This window comes from Tachypleus tridentatus, chromosome 7 (genome assembly GCF_004210375.1).
Source record: "Tachypleus tridentatus isolate NWPU-2018 chromosome 7, ASM421037v1, whole genome shotgun sequence".
In the NCBI taxonomy this organism is placed as follows: domain Eukaryota; kingdom Metazoa; phylum Arthropoda; class Merostomata; order Xiphosura; family Limulidae; genus Tachypleus; species Tachypleus tridentatus.
Genome location: NC_134831.1, coordinates 89,389,646 through 89,407,966, shown reverse-complemented (window position 1 = coordinate 89,407,966; position 18,321 = coordinate 89,389,646). Strand labels below are relative to the sequence as shown.

The window sequence follows — 18,321 nt, the reverse complement described above, 5'->3', positions numbered from 1 at the left end:
TACAGTAATGATTACAACCAGACTAGCTACTCAGATTGTATTTAAACTGTACAGTAATGATTACAACCAGACTAGCTACTCAGATTGTATTTAAACTGTACAGTAATGATTACAACCAGACTAGCTACTCAGGTTGTATTTAAACTGTACAGTAATGATTACAACCAGACTAGCTACTCAGGTTGTATTTAAACTGTACAGTAATGATTACAACCAGACTAGCTACTCAGATTGTATTTAAACTGTACAGTAATGATTACAACTAGACTAGCTACTCAGATTGTATTTAAACTGTACAGTAATGATTACAACTAGACTAGCTACTCAGATTGTATTTAAACTGTACAGTAATGATTACAACCAGACTAGCCACTCAGATTGTATTTAAACTGTACAGTAATGATTACAACCAGACTAGCTACTCAGATTGTATTTAAACTGTACAGTAATGATTACAACCAGACTAGCTACTCAGGTTGTATTTAAACTGTACAGTAATGATTACAACCAGACTAGCTACTCAGATTGTATTTAAACTGTACAGTAATGATTACAACCAGACTAGCTACTCAGATTGTATTTAAACTGTACAGTAATGATTACAACCAGACTAGCTACTCAGATTGTATTTAAACTGTACAGTAATGATTACAACCAGACTAGCTACTCAGGTTGTATTTAAACTGTACAGTAATGATTACAACCAGACTAGCTACTCAGGTTGTATTTAAACTGTACAGTAATGATTACAACCAGACTAGCTACTCAGATTGTATTTAAACTGTACAGTAATGATTACAACTAGACTAGCTACTCAGATTGTATTTAAACTGTACAGTAATGATTACAACTAGACTAGCTACTCAGATTGTATTTAAACTGTACAGTAATGATTACAACTAGACTAGCTACTCAGATTGTATTTAAACTGTACAGTAATGATTACAACTAGACTAGCTACTCAGGTTGTATTTAAACTGTACAGTAATGATTACAACTGGACTAGCTACTCAGATTGTATTTAAACTGTACAGTAATGATTACAACTAGACTAGCTACTCAGATTGTATTTAAACTGTACAGTAATGATTACAACCGGACTAGCTACTCAGATTGTATTTAAACTGTACAGTAATGATTACAACTAGACTAGCTACTCAGGTTGTATTTAAACTGTACAGTAATGATTACAACCAGACTAGCTACTCAGATTGTATTTAAACTGTACAGTAATGATTACAACTGGACTAGCTACTCAGATTGTATTTAAACTGTACAGTAATGATTACAACTGGACTAGCTACTCAGATTGTATTTAAACTGTACAGTAATGATTACAACTGGACTAGCTACTCAGGTTGTATTTAAACTGTACAGTAATGATTACAACCAGACTAGCTACTCAGATTGTATTTAAACTGTACAGTAATGATTACAACTGGACTAGCTACTCAGATTGTATTTAAACTGTACAGTAATGATTACAACTGGACTAGCTACTCAGATTGTATTTAAACTGTACAGTAATGATTACAACCAGACTAGCTACTCAGATTGTATTTAAACTGTACAGTAATGATTAGAACTAGACTAGCTAGTCAGGTTGTATTTAAATTGAAGAGTAACGACCTGAAGAAAACCAGCTCCTCATGTCGTGTATAAGCTATTCAGTATTGACAACAGATAAACTAGCTATTCAGGATTTATTCATACAGTCAAGTAATGACATCAAGAAAACTCGCTACTCATGTTGTATTTAATCTGTCCAATAATGACATCAACAAAACCAGGTCTCAAGTTATATTTAAACTGTTCAGTAATGAAACCATCATACACCAGCTTCTCAACTTGTATTGAAACTACCCAATAATGACATCAACTTTAAACTAGATAGTAAAAACTAACATGAAGAAAACCAGATACTCAGGTTCTATTTAAAATATCTAATAATTACATAAACAGAACAAGCTACTCATGTTGTATTTGAACAGTTTAGTAATGAGAATAACCCACCTAGCTACCGAGGTTGTATTTATAATGTCCTGTAATGATATCAACAAAACCAGCTACTCAAGTTGTTTTAAACTGTCCAGTAATGACATCACAAAACTAGCCACTCAGGTTGTACTTAATTTTTTTATTTATTGCAATACCTAAAACAGCTGCTGAGGTAATATTTAAACTGTCCAATAATGACAACATCTAAACCAGTTACTCAGGTTGTATATAAAATGCCCTGAAATGACATCGACAAAACCAGCTTTTCTGGTTGCATTAAACTGTCCAGTAACGACAACAAATAAATCAACTACTTAAGATGTATTTAAAATGTCCAGTAATGACAAGAACAAAACTACATACTTAAGTTGTATTTAAATTGTCCCGTAATGACATAAGGAAATCCAGCCACTCAGGTTGTATTTAAAACGTCCAGTAATGACATAAGGAAATCCAGCCACTCAGGTTGTATTCAAAACGTCCAGTAATGACATAAGGAAATCCAGCCACTCAGGTTGTATTCAAAACGTCCAGCAACGACATGAACAAAACCAGATATTCAGGTAGTACTTAATCTGTCCAGTAATGACAACTACTAAACCAGATACACACGTTTGATTTAAATTGTCCAGTAATGACATCAACAAAACCATGTATTCAAGTTGAATTTAATCTCTTCAGTAATGAAATAAACAAAAACTAGTTACTCAGTTTGTATTTAAACTCATCAGTAATGGCATCAATATGCCAGCAACTCAGGTTGTATTTAAAGTGTTTAGTAATAACAAAAATTAAACCATTTACTCAGGTTGTTTTTAAACTCTCTAGTAATGATATAACAAATCCAGCTACTCATTTTGAAGTTAAAATATCTGGTAATGACATCAAGAAAACCAGTTACTTACGTTGTTTTAAACTGTCTAGTGATGACATCAAGAAAACCAGCTATTTAGGATTTATTTAAACCGTCCTGTTATGACATAAAAAACCAGCTATTTAGGATTTATTTAAACCGTCCTGTTATGACATAAAAAACCAGCTATTCTGGTTGTATATACAATGTCCTGTAATGACATCAACAAAACAAGATACTCAAGATCTATTTAAACTGTTCATTAAAGAAACAAAGAAAAACGAGCCTTTCATGTTGTATCAAAATTAAATATTTAAAAACGACTGGTATGGGTAGAGAAGGCACTAATAGAGGAGCGAACAACGTTTCGACCTTCTTCGGTCACCGTCAGGTTTTCAAAGAAAGAAAGAGGTAACTGACCGACATGGCTGACCACATGTTTGAAGAGGGTTGTATAACTGAGTGTAGGAATGTAGAGAGCGTGCTTAATGTTTGATTATATTTATTAATATAGGTATAAAGGTGTTCCTTTGTATTGGTTTATTTTGGGCTTCAGTTGTTGTATAAGTAAGGCTTCTTTAATTTTGCGTTTGTTTATGTTTGTTTCTTTATTTAGTATTTGAGTGTTTTCTATGGTTATGTTGTGTTTATTTGATTAATGGTGTTCGAAAACTTGTGAAGGTGACTTTTTATGTTCTTTGAATCTGGTTTTCATTTTTCTACTTGTTTCTTCAATATAGAAGTCGTGGCAGTTATCACATTGTATTTTATAAATAATGTTGGTGTGGTGTTTGTCAGTGTAGTTTTTACATAGTATAAACCTCAGTTTTGTGCCTGGTTTTTGAATAAATTTGGTATTAACTGGAATGTCATTTTTTGTTACTAGTTTTTGCCAAATGTTGATTATTTTTCTGCTGATGTCGGGAATATATGGTATGTAGCAGTATATGGCTTCGTGATTTTTTTTAATTTATGGGATATATTTACTTTTTGTCTAGGTGAGTGTGTGTATAATGTTGTACAGTTTGTGGAGGAAACTTATTGAGTTTAGTGAAACTGTCCTGTAATGACATCAACTGAACCAACTATTGAACATGTTTTCAAACTGCCCAGTAAGGACATGTATAAAATCATCTGCTCATATTGTATTTAAACTGTCTAGTAATGACAAAAAAAAACTAGCTAGACAAGTTATATTTAAACTGTCCACAAATGACATCAATAACCCGCTACTCAGGTTTTATTTAAAATGTCCAGTAATCACATCTTTTGAAATGCCAAAAGAGGGACAACTTGATAAAAAAGAAAATTAAAAACTCTAAACAAATAAATTACGACCAGTTTCACTATCTTTCAATCGTGTATATAAATAGAAGCAAAGTAAAGCCTGAGATACATTCAGTGGACTACTTCAGACCTTTTTTATAAAGTCACTCCTGAAATATACACTTTCAAACAGACTTACATCAACTAGCAATAACCAAGTAAGATAAATGAACAATTCGGAATTCGATAAATCAATCACAAAATATCACAGGTATAATGAACTAAAAGAAATTGAATTTACGTAACAAATTATGTTGTCGTCATTAAATATTAGCCAATGAAGAAAGCACGTTTTTTAATGTAACCACACGGTGTCTAAATCAGAGTTTGTTTTTATGTTATTTCATCAAGTAAAATTTTTGTTCATTTCTTCTTTCAAACTTTCAGGTATTTTTGTAGTTTGTTATCTAATTGTAGTTTTAATGATTTGATGTGTTTTTTTTCCTTCTCGGTACAATTTCTCCTTTGAAAAGTAAAACCAACCCCTCGCTGTTTAACAAGTACAACTCACTATTAGCTCTCGGTAGACTCAAGGAAGATTAATTTGACTTTGATTTTATCTGTTTTTTTAAGCTTCGAACATAACTATGCATAAGTTCAAAATTCGTAGCCAGTAAATAATGAATATTAACCTGCGATTAGAATCTTATTAGTGCTTAGATAAAAACTATATAATTAGTCCTGTAGTGAGCATAGCTATTTTAATTACATTTATTTATAAAAATAAGTCAAAAAGCCTGTTTTAAAAAATAAGAACATTTCGATTAAAGTATTTCTTGTTTAGAAATCTTCCAACACAATAAAGCTAGTCTTGAAAACTTAACGGAAATTAATAATAAACATTAAAGAGCTTATTTTACGTCACGATGTTGACCTCTCTTAGAAAATTACGGTTCCGGAAATCGATAAAAATAACAAAAAACGTTCTCACGCCAGTTTTAAAACCTTCAGTATTATCATTTGTAATCCGTTTAGTACAGTAGCGGTACCTAGCGGTGATTAAAAACAGCGTTGGTGAAGGATTATTTACTGAGTTTTGCTTCTGTTAATATTAGCCGTGCCTGATGGGTCTTATGTTTCATCCATATGCTTAATCCATCAGAGTAATGTTTTCAACAAAGTGCGTCATATTAATCTGAAAGCTTACCTTAAAATAAGTCGAAATTGATTTGGAAGTGTTGAGGTTATGACTGTTGCTCCTGTAACACATATGTGTAAATGAAGTATACTTTGATTGATGTATTACGATGTAGGAAAACAGGTTTTATATTTTACATTCGGTATCAAACGAAAAGAAATTTTGATAATTTAAAATATTTATATAAAGACGTTTTGTGAAGCTTCTAAGAAATTAGTACTTCGATATCCATTCCAATTGAAGTGGAAATAAATTATATTCCATAACGTGGTTTCATTTTAGTTCTGTTTATTACATAAACAGTAATACTAGATATACTAAGGATATCACAAAGATCTTATATTCTTGTGGTATACATATCCTTATTCATGTCAGTTATCATTATTGATTGTTTAATTAATTTAAGATGTAAATCAGCATTAACTTAAACCAAAAATAATTATAATTCTGTCGGTAGGTTGGAGAAGCGACAATTAAAACCACGCATTCTATTCGTTCGATTATAAACTTTTCTAAGTACAGAGATTCCTTTCTGAATTTGCTAATTGTTTATTAATCGTGTTAGGACTTCTAAAGTATTGTGGTGAAGTTTAGATTTTCGAGCCGGTCCTTACCTTAAAGAAGGTACATTTAAAAGGTCACGTCAAGCGACATGGTTTAGTCTTGAAGACTGCACTACACATATTTGTTGGTTGTGATTTTCAGTTATTTGTTTGTACTGTTTTACAATGCTACCTTTCAGTTTACTGACTGTGACATATTCATATCATTTTACTAGTTAGTTGAAACGCTTACCCATACGTTCTAACATAAAGTAAACCAGAACTACAGAAGTAAAGCTAACTCCAGTGACACATCAGTGAAGAGGGCTCTTTTGTTAAATAGAACTATTCATTTTCCGCATTTTGTAAATAAGGTTCTCATGTAATATGAATTGGTGTTTACGTAGAAAGTTTTTTAAGAAAACATTCAAGAATGACAGTCTGAAGGATAACATTTGTTCATTTGATCTAAGAATGACAGTCTGAAGGATAACATTTGTTCATTTGATCTAAGAATGACAGTCTGAAGGATATCTTTTGTTCATTTGATCTAAGAATGACAGTCTGAAGGATATCTTTTGTTCATTTGATCTAAGAATGACAGTCTGAAGGATATCTTTTGTTCATTTGATCTAAGAATGACAGTCTGAAAGATATCTTTTGTTCATTTGATCTAAGAATGACAGTCTGAAGGATATCTTTTGTTCATTTGATCTAAGAATGACAGTCTGAAGGATATCTTTTGTTCATTTGATCTAAGAATGACAGTATGAAGGACATCTTTTGTTCACTTGATCTAAAAATGACAGTCTGAAGGATATATTTTGTTCATTTGATCTAAGAATGACAGTCTGAAGGATATCTTTTGTTCATTTGATCTAAGAATGACAGTCTGAAGGACATCTTTTGTTCATTTGATCTAAGAATGGCAGTCTGAAGGACATCTTTTGTTTATTTGATCTAAGAATGACAGTCTGAAGGACATCTTTTGTTCATTTGATCTAAGAATGACAGTCTGAAGGATATCTTTTGTTCATTTGATCTAAGAATGACATTCTGAAGGATATCTTTTGTTCATTTGATCTAAGAATGACAGTTTGAAGGACATCTTTTGTTCATTTGATCTAAGAATGACAGTCTGAAGGATATCTTTTGTTCATTTGATCTAAGAATGACAGTCTGAAGGATATCTTTTGTTCATTTGATCTAAGAATGACAGTCTGAAGGATATCTTTTGTTCATTTGATCTAAGAATGACAGTCTGAAAGATATCTTTTGTTCATTTGATCTAAGAATGACAGTCTAAAGGATATCTTTTGTTCATTTGATCTAAGAATGACAGTCTGAAGGATATCTTTTGTTCATTTGATCTAAGAATGACAGTATGAAGGACATCTTTTGTTCACTTGATCTAAAAATGACAGTCTGAAGGATATATTTTGTTCATTTGATCTAAGAATGACAGTCTGAAGGATATCTTTTGTTCATTTGATCTAAGAATGACAGTCTGAAGGACATCTTTTGTTCATTTGATCTAAGAATGGCAGTCTGAAGGACATCTTTTGTTTATTTGATCTAAGAATGACAGTCTGAAGGACATCTTTTGTTCATTTGATCTAAGAATGACAGTCTGAAGGATATCTTTTGTTCATTTGATCTAAGAATGACATTCTGAAGGATATCTTTTGTTCATTTGATCTAAGAATGACAGTTTGAAGGACATCTTTTGTTCATTTGATCTAAGAATGACAGTCTGAAGGATATCTTTTGTTCATTTGATCTAAGAATGACAGTCTGAAGGATATCTTTTGTTCATTTGATCTAAGAATGACAGTCTGAAGGATATCTTTTGTTCATTTGATCTAAGAATGACAGTCTGAAAGATATCTTTTGTTCATTTGATCTAAGAATGACAGTCTGAAGGATATCTTTTGTTCATTTGATCTAAGAATGACAGTCTGAAGGATATCTTTTGTTCATTTGATCTAAGAATGACAGTATGAAGGACATCTTTTGTTCATTTGATCTAAGAATGACAGTCTGAAGGACATCTTTTGTTCATTTGATCTAAGAATGACAGTCTGAAGGATATCTTTTGTTCATTTGATCTAAGAATGACAGTCTGAAGGATATCTTTTGTTCATTTGATCTAAGAATGACATTCTGAAGGATATCTTTTGTTCATTTGATCTAAGAATGACAGTTTGAAGGACATCTTTTGTTCATTTGATCTAAGAATGACAGTCTGAAGGACATCTTTTGTTCATTTGATCTAAGAATGACAGTCTGAAGGATATCTTTTGTTCATTTGATCTAAGAATGACAGTCTGAAGGATATCTTTTGTTCATTTGATCTAAGAATGACAGTCTGAAGGATATCTATTGTTCATTTGATCTAAGAATGACATTCTGAAGGATATCTTTTGTTCATTTGATCTAAGAATGACAGTTTGAAGGATATCTTTTGTTCATTTGATCTAAGAATGACAGTCTGAAGAATATCTTTTGTTCATTTAAAGGAACGAAATATTCAGTGAGATAATTCTAGCTGTGCTAGCGGGGGGCAGTGAGATAATCCCACTACTGTTTGAAGGTAAAGTTGTCTACCAAAGGGCCCGGCATGGCCAAGCGTGTTAAGGCGTGCGACTCGTAATCTGAGGGTCGCGGGTTCGCATCCCTGTCGCGCCAAACATGCTCGCCCTTTCAGCCGTGGGGGTGTTATAATGTTACGTTCAATTCTCGTTGGTAAAAGAGTAGCCCAAGAGTTGGCGTTGGGTGGTGATGACCAGCTGCCTTCCCTCTAGTCTCACACTGGTAAATTAGGGACGGCTAGCACAGATAGCCCTCGAGTAGCTTTGTGCGAAATTCAAAAAACAAACAAACAAACAATCGGTCAGACTACAAGTCGAGCCATGCCGTGCACAAGGTGTGTGATCAAATACGGTTAAACATTATTCAGGTGACCCTAAAAATTCACCTTTTCTAAGCTTGAAAAACAACATAACTATTTATTCACTGAAGACTTGTTCTTACAACGTTTATTTTAAGATAGAAATGTTGAAACCTTATTGATAGTGTGTTAATCCATCAAAGTAGTGTTGTATTTGTAATAATATGTTCTCAGGTTCGTTGATAATATAAACCTCTCACTAAAATAAGAGAACAAACCAGTCCTTTCTTCTACACACTAAACTTTTGATTTGAGAACCAGAGGAAAACTGGCATATATGGATTAAAATCAGAAAATGTGAAACGGAAATGATCCATTCGTTGTTGATTCTACAGACCATTAAGTTAATAGTGTTTTTAATATTTTTATACTCGTGTCATGTAATAACTATCTCGTGGAACTCTGTATTACGACATCCTATCCACCGATACAGTTGGTGTTTGTGGAACTCTGTATTGCGACATCCTATCTACCGATACAGTTGGTGTTTGTGGAACTCTGTATTACGACATCCTATCCACCGATACAGTTGGTGTTTGTGGAACTCTGTATTGCGACATCCTATCCACCGATACAGTTGGTGTTTGTGGAACTCTGTATTACGACATCCTATCCACCGATACAGTTGGTGTTTGTGGAACTCTGTATTACGACATCCTATCCACCGATACAGTTGGTGTTTGTGGAACTCCGGTTTGATGTTCATGTTTGGTAATGTGATCATTTTATGCGAAGAAACATTTGTCGTTAAATCTGGATGAGTGACTCTTCGAAATATTATCATATATTAGCCTTGTAAAACGCGACATCTCTTTGAAAGCTCGCCCTCCCAGCCGTGGGGGCGTTAAAATGTGACGGTCAATCCAACTATTCGTTGGTAAAGAGTAGCCCAAGAGTTGGCGGTGGGTGGTGATGACTAGCTGCCTTCCCTCTTGTCTTACACTGCTAAATTAGGGACGGCTAGCACAGATAGCCCTCGAGTAGCTTTGTGCGAAATTCCAAAAACCAACCAACTCTTTGAAAGAATCTTCTTTCTGTGTAAATAAAATACCTGGAAGTAAGAGTTTGTTTGTTTTAAAATCAAAAGACGAATTTCAAATGTACTTTTTCACAGAAAAGAAACGAGGTATCATTAAATGTGTCAGTAACATCTCGTTAAAAGTAACAATCATAATAAAAGTTAAAAACTAATATTCTAATCCTTAATACCACGTGACACATTAATCAAATCTTAAAAGTCCATGTAAAAAAATAAACTACAAAGCTACAATTTCTTGGCCTTAGGTGTCTGGCCAGATTGGCTCAGTGGTCGGAATGTGGGTCGCAAACACCGATTCGCACATTTAGACTGTGAGTGAGTTATAAGAAAGGGAGTCAAGTCCCCCAAGTTTCGCCTAAGAACTGAAGTGGTAAATTGGTTTTCTTCCTTCTGGTCTATCACTCCGATAGATTGGTTGTCTTTCTCTAATCTATCACTACGACAGATGTGCTGTCTTCTTTTGACTCATTCACAACGACAAATGGGTTGTCTTCCTTCTGGTCTACCATACGGATAAATTGGTTGTCTTCTATCTACTCTACCACTACAACAGAAAGGTTCTCTTCCATCTCATCTGTCACTCCGATAGATGGGTTATCCTTCCTCTAGTTTATCATTCCGATAGATTGGTTGTGTTTTCTCTAGTCTACCACTGAGATAAATTGGTTGTGTTCTTTCTACTTTATCACTACTACAAATGGGAGGTCTTCCTTCTAGTATATCACTCCGATAGATTGGTTATTTTCTCTCTACTCTATTTCTTCGACAGATGGGTTTTCTTCCCTCTAGTTTATCAGTACGACAAATGGGTTGTCTTCCTTCTAGTGTATCACTCCAATATATTGGTTGTTTTCTTCCTACTCTATTAGTATAACAAATGGGTTGTCTTCCTTCTAGACTACTATTCCCATAAATTGATTGTCTTTTCTCTACTCTATCATTACGACAGATTGCTTGTCTTCTGTGTAGTGTATCACTCCACTATATTAGATGTCTTCTCTTTACTCTATCACTCTTACATACGGGTTGTTTTCACTCTAACCATCATTCCGATAAATAGGTTGTCATCATCCACTCTATCACTACCACAGATGAGTTGTCCTCCCTCTAGTCTACCATTCCGACAAATTGGTTGTCTTCTCTCTAGTTTATCACTCCAACAGATTGGTTGTATTCTCTCTACTCTGTCACTACGACAGATGGAATTTCTTTTTTTAGTCTATCACTAAAATTGATGCCTTATATTCCCTCTATATTATTACTCCGATAGATTGGTTGTTTTCCTACTCTATCACTACGACAGATGGGTGTACTCCCTCTAGTCTATCACTGCAAGAGAGTAGTTGTCTTCTCTCTACTCTATCACTACGACAGATGGGTGTATTCCCTCTAGTCTATCACTGCAAGAGAGTAGTTGTCTTCTCTCTACTCTATCACTACGACAGATGGGTGTATTCCCTTTAGTCTATCACTGCAAGAGAGTAGTTGTCTTCTCTCTACTCTATCACTACGACAGATGGGTGTATTCCCTCTAGTCTATCACTGCAAGAGAGTAGTTGCCTTCTCTCTACTCTATCACTACGACAGATGGGTTTTCTTCCCTCTAGTCTATATCTCGAATAGATTGGTTGTCCTCTCTCTATTCTATCACTACGACAGATGGGTTGTTTTTCTTCTAGTCTATCACTCGGATAAATTGGTTGTGTAACAGGTAACGTATAGAGAACTGTGCATTTGTAACAAGTAATGTATAGATAACTATACATGTGGAACAGGTTATGTATAAACACTATGCATGTGTAACAGCTAATGTATAAAAACTCTGCATGCGTAACAAACAGGTAATGCATAGAGAACTGTGTATTTGAAATAAGTAATGAAGAGAGAACTGTTTATTTGTAACAAGTAATGTATAGATAACTGTGCACGTGTAACAGGTAATGTATAAAGAATTATGTATTTGTAAAAATTAATGTTTAGTGAACTATGTATGTGTAACTGTTAACGTATAGAAAACTGTGTTTGTGTAACAGGGAATGCATAGAGAACTGTGTTTGTGTAACAGGAATGCATAGAGAACCGTGAATGTGTAGAGAACTGTGTTTGTGTAACAGGAATGCATAGAGAACCGTGAATGTGTAGAGAACTGTGTTTGTGTAACAGGAATGCATAGAGAACTGTAAATGTGTAACACGTAATGTATAAAGAACTGTGCATGAGTAACAGGTAATGTAGTGTAAAATACACTTGTGCTTATCTTGGTCAAGCGGATTATAATTCATACGTGAGAGGTTAATATTTGTAACATGGTAGCAGTATAAATTGTTACATGTTTCGAGAGACTCATAATTCACAATTCCTGAGATAAAATGCAATCATAAAAAAACGTTCTAAAATATAGAGTGAAATGTAAACTCTACACATTCTTGCTGAATAGAAAGAGATGGCAATGTTTTGAAGTAACATAACATGACTGAGCTAAACACTTGTTACTGGCAATGTTTTGAAGTAACATAACATGACTGAGCTAAACACTTGTTACTGGCAATGTTTTGAAGTAACATAACATGACTGAGCTAAACACTTGTTACTGGCAATGTTTTGAAGTAACATAACATGACTGAGCTAAATATTTGTTACTGGCAATGTTTTGAAGTAACATAACATGACTGAGCTAAACACTTGTTACTGGCAATGTCTTGAAGTAACATAACATGACTGAGCTAAACACTTGTTACTGGCAATGTCTTGAAGGAACATAACATGACTGAGCTAAACACTTGTTACTGGGAATGTCTTGAAGGAACATAACATGACTGAGCTAAACACTTGTTACTGGGAATGTCTTGAAGGAACATAACATGACTGAGCTAAACACTTGTTACTGGCAATGTCTTGAAGGAACATAACATGACTGAGCTAAACACTTGTTACTGGGAATGTCTTGAAGGAACATAACATGACTGAGCTAAACACTTGTTACTGGCAATGTTTTGAAGGAACATAACATGACTGAGCTAAACACTTGTTACTGGCAATGTTTTGAAGGAACATAACATGACTGAGCTAAACACTTGTTACTGGGAATGTCTTGAAGGAACATAACATGACTGAGCTAAACACTTGTTACTGGGAATGTCTTGAAGGAACATAACATGACTGAGCTAAACACTTGTTACTGGGAATGTCTTGAAGGAACATAACATGACTGAGCTAAACACTTGTTACTGGCAATGTTTTGAAGTAACATAACATGACTGAGCTAAACACTTGTTACTAGGAATGTCTTGAAGGAACATAACATGACTGAGCTAAACACTTGTTACTGGCAATGTTTTGAAGTAACATAACATGACTGAGCTAAACACTTGTTACTGGCAATGTTTTGAAGTAACATAACATGACTGAGCTAAACACTTGTTACTGGCAATGTCTTGAAGGAACATAACATGACTGAGCTAAACACTTGTTACTGGCAATGTTTTGAAGTAACATAACATGACTGAGCTAAACACTTGTTACTGGCAATGTTTTGAAGTAACATAACATGACTGAGCTAAACACTTGTTACTGGGAATGTCTTGAAGGAACATAACATGACTGAGCTAAACACTTGTTACTGGCAATGTTTTGAAGTAACATAACATGACTGAGCTAAACACTTGTTACTGGCAATGTTTAAATAGCCTACTAAAAGCAAATAACCTCAACAATTTAATCAGGCTAAAATAAATCGTCAAGCAAACACACGTACAAAGAAAACAAGCTCTTAACGGCATGAAACACCTCAGTACGTTTTGATTTCAGGTCTGGTAATGTGCCATGTGATCTGGATTGTAGGAAGAAAAGAATTCAATCAACAATACGAGTAAATCTTTTGATTATAAATAAACATGACGCTGGTCATGCACCTACACAACTAGGCCTCTCTCTCTCATCTGAAGACCTTATCTATGCTTTATTAGCTGAACTCGTAATTTAATTATTACTTAATTAGAATTTATTAGCACTTGATGAAAAACATAACAATCAAATTGATCGCAAACTGTCATATTTTGAAACAAAATATTAGAACTTGGTTTAGTTGTTGTTTTTTTTCAGAAAAAAACTAAGTTTATAACATCATATGATTACCGAGTTTTAAAGATTTTGATTTCTTAATATCTGTGAATTTTTCGATACAAAAGTACCAGATTCTGTTTTCTTAGTTTTTCAAGGATTGTATTAGTTTGATGGCTATATTTGTTAAGTACAAAGATATACAATACGTGGATATCGAAACCCGATACTTAAGCGTAATACGTTACAAGCGTTTTGATAATTTAGAATCCCAGACTATTGATCTAACTGATTTAAAGTCAGTGAAATATTCTATCATGACACTGTGACAACCGTAGTAAGTTTGGGTTTCAGTTGAATTAATCTTAGTAAAGGATTAAGCTCTCTACAATAGATAGGATTAAGCTCTGTACAATAGATAGGATTAAGCTCTGTACAACAGATAGGATTAAGCTCTGTACAATAGATAGGATTAAGCTCTGTACAACAGATAGGATTAATCTCTGTACAACAGATAGGATTAAGCTCCGTACAACAGATAGGATTAAGCTCCGTACAACAGATAGGATTAAGCTCTGTACAACAGATAGGATTAATCTCTGTACAACAGATAGGATTAATCTCTGTACAACAGATAGGATTAAGCTCCGTACAACAGATAGGATTAAGCTCCGTACAACAGATAGGATTAAGCTCTGTACAATAGATAGGATTAAGCTCCGTACAACAGATAGGATTAAGCTCCGTACAACAGATAGGATTAAGCTCTGTACAATAGATAGGATTAAGCTCTGTACAACAGATAGGATTAAGCTCTGTACAACAGATAGGATTAAGCTCTGTATAATAGATAGGATTAAGCTCTGTACAATAGATATACGAATTTAGTTTATGTCGTGTTGATGAGACCTGATAACGAGAGTGTATTTCATACTAACGTAGTATATTTAAGTTTCTCTGGACATTAATCTACACTAACCAGATATACTTTTGCTGATAAAAATATTTTATTTTTTAAAGACTTCAAACTGTATTTATGAGTTAATGGTGAGATGTTTATAAAAACTGGATGAATTGAAAATCAGAACTTATCACCTGATGGCGACATATCTTAGACATAACGAAACAAATGACGTGTTTCGCTCAATATATTTCGTTTTCTTTTCACTCACTTCCTAACCTATCTATATGGAAATAACAAAAATTCATTCGTTGAATAACTAAAACAAAAAAAAATTCTACTTGGACCTGTTAACTCTTTCAAAATTATTTTTATTAGAATATTTTTATTGGGATCCCTATAATTTTTTGTGTTTTTTGTGTCACATTTATAAGTTTGTGAACTCAGACGAAATTGTTGATTTGTTCCATCGTGTGTCTTGTTTTCCCAGGTAATTACAATAACTTCTGACATTATCAGAGAAGATTCGATTAGGTAGCAAGGATGACAGAAGTTGTTAGAGACTTGACTGCTGATCACTGGGAAACCAATGTGTTCGCTGACCTCAATATTTCCTTGGATCTCGGTGAAGATGGAGAGGACAACATTACAGCTTCTCAAGTCACTGCAGTTGGAAGTTTTGTCCCTATTGGTGTACAGGTACTTATGTACATTATGTACATAACCATATCCCTTGCCGCCATTGGTGGAAATGGGATTGTTTGTTACATTGTGCTATCTGATCCCCGGATGCGAACTGTAACCAACTTCTTTATTGTTAACCTTGCTGTTGGAGATATTTTGATGGCCGTTCTGTGCATTCCCTTTACCTTTGTGGTCAATCTTATTCTGGGACAGTGGCCATTCGGTGCTGTCTTCTGTGTGATTTTTACCTATGCTCAGGCTGTTTCTGTATTTATCAGTGCTTACACACTAATAGCAATTAGTGTAGACAGATATACTGCCATTATTAAGCCCTTGCGGCCAAGGATGACCAAACTACAGGCTAAGCTACTTATTTTTGCGGTATGGCTGGTGGCCCTGCTGACCCCTCTACCTACAGCCATTGTTTCTAAGTTAGTTCAACAAAACAACACCGACCGCTACCATTGTACTGAAGTTTGGAACACGCCCAGGCAAAGATATCACTATAGCATGGCTCTTATGTTCCTACAATACTTCCTTCCATTGGTTGTGCTTATCTTCACTTATTCCAGGATTGCTGTTGTCGTGTGGGGAAAACAGACACCAGGTGAGGCTGAAGACACTCGCGACCAACGATTGGCTGCTTCAAAAAGGAAGGTGGGTCTTTTAACGAATAACAAGTGAACTACTATTCTTAATTTATGTTATGAATGCATCCAGTAGTTTCGATGTGTGACGATATGATTTTTATCTATTTCTATCCACCTGATGTTACATGGCTTACGGTTCTATCTACCTAATGTTGCATGGCTTACGGTTCTATCTACCTAATGTTGCATGGCTTACGGTTCTATCTACCTAAAATGCATGGCTTACGGTTCTATCTACCTAATGTTGCATAGCTTACGGTTCTATCTACCTAAAGTGCATGGCTTACAGTTCTGTCTACCTAATGTTGCATGGCTTACAGTTCTGTCTACGTAATGTTGCACGGCTTACGTCCTTAATTAACATATTAATTTTCAAGAATAATATTATAAAAATGTTCTCCTTTCGTTATGAAAATAAAAACAGATTTACTAAACACAAATCAATACGATGGTTACAATTACAATCTAGTGGTTTGTTACAAGGTAATGATTACAATAGGAAGAAGTTAACAGATATTACATGATCTGGATGGTAAATAAGGGTTCCTCTTTAAATCTCATTGGTTTTTATTGTAAAATGAAACTGATAAACGTTACACAACCAATGTACTATACAGGGCGAACGAAATGAAGGGTAAACATTCTAACGTTAGAGCGTTGATGTTAATGTTAGAGTGTTTAGTATTTTTTTTATTGGTTCATCAATCCAGAAGAAAGTTATGAAAGAGATTCAAATGAAGTGTGGATACTTTAACAGAAACTCACTACGTCATCGTATGATAGTTTTATATCTAACACCAGGTGGCGCACCAATTACGAAGTCAGCAGTCACACGTGTACCTCCTACACACAGTCAACACCTCTTAAAATGCAACGAAGTAAATGAAGTGAATGTTAATCCCTTGACAGTTAAGTTTGAGCTAAATATTTAAAACAGTAGTTTTATTTATAAGCTAGAGTAGTGCATAACAATGAAATGCTGGTTTTTACAGATGAATTTGAAAGAGTTGTTATGTTCATGGATTTTTTTTCTAGATTTGTAAGCCACAAGTTATGATCAAAAACAGTTATTGAAAACCACAATTCTGGATAAATATTTTAAGAACCACCAAAAGACAGAATGCTGGTGGAGGATTAATGTCTCAGCCTAACTTGTATTTCTTTAGTGTAAATAAGAGAACATAATTAGTAAGTCGTACAGCAACTTTGATTTATTCTTTCATCTAATACCATTCACTAATTAAATGCATTACTCTCATGTCTACATGTTAGGTTTGTACTGTTCTTGTTCTAATAAGAACGACTTAGACACAGAGTGTCTCTGTTTGTGCTGTTGTTATAGATGTTTTTGTGGAGTTTAATTTGGTGTATTGTTTGTTTGTTTATTTTTTTGGAATTTCGCGCAAAGCTACAGAAGGGTTATCTGCGCTAGTCGTCCCTAATTTTGCAGTGTAAGACTAGAGGGAAGGTAGCTATTCACCACCACCCACCGCCAACTCTTGGGCTACTCTTTTACCAATAAATAGTGGGATTTACCGTCACATTATAACGCCCCCACGGATGAAAGGACGAGCATGTTTGGTGCGACGGGGATTCGAACCCGCGACCCTCAGGTTATGAGTCGAACATCTTAACTCACCTGGCCATGCCGGGCTTAATTTGGTGTATGTTACCGAAACTAGTAGTTTCATAAATATAGTTTATATTTAGTTTGATATATTTACCATGGAACTAATAGTGTCAAATGTTGTTTCTATTTAGTGTGATGTGCGTAATAGAAAACTAGTATTTTTTGAAGTATATTTCTATTTAGTTTGATATACGTACCGTGAAATCAGTTATTTCAAAATATATGTCATATTTAGTTTCACGTATGCAACATGAAACTGGTATTAGCGTATTGTTTTAAAGTCTACTGATAAGTATATCTTTAGTATATATAATATAGGTAAACTATTAACATAAGCGTTTTTTTCCAAAACAACATCCGATATTTCATATCAAAAGTAATTATGAAATAGGTTTTGTTTTCGTTAATAATGTATACCTTCCCATTCCAAACAAAAATGTTATTTTATTATCATATCAGCTTTGTTTCAGACATACAAAACGATAACAGAAGATTGTTCGTCAGTGTTAATATAAACGTTCACAGATTAAGATAACATGTGTTCTGTGTGC

General features: G+C 34.2%; 1 protein-coding gene across 1 annotated transcript in view; it reads left to right on the top strand.

The window, feature by feature from the left end:
- The window catches only part of LOC143256165 (RYamide receptor-like), a 168,496-nt gene that overhangs the window by 137,840 nt on the left and 12,335 nt on the right, over window positions 1-18,321 (top strand). Inside the window, exon 2 of the mRNA XM_076512992.1 lies at window positions 15,297-16,147. Coding sequence (XP_076369107.1) covers window positions 15,350-16,147 — 798 coding nt within the window. The 5' untranslated portion in view covers window positions 15,297-15,349. The remainder of the gene's footprint in view (window positions 1-15,296; window positions 16,148-18,321) is intronic.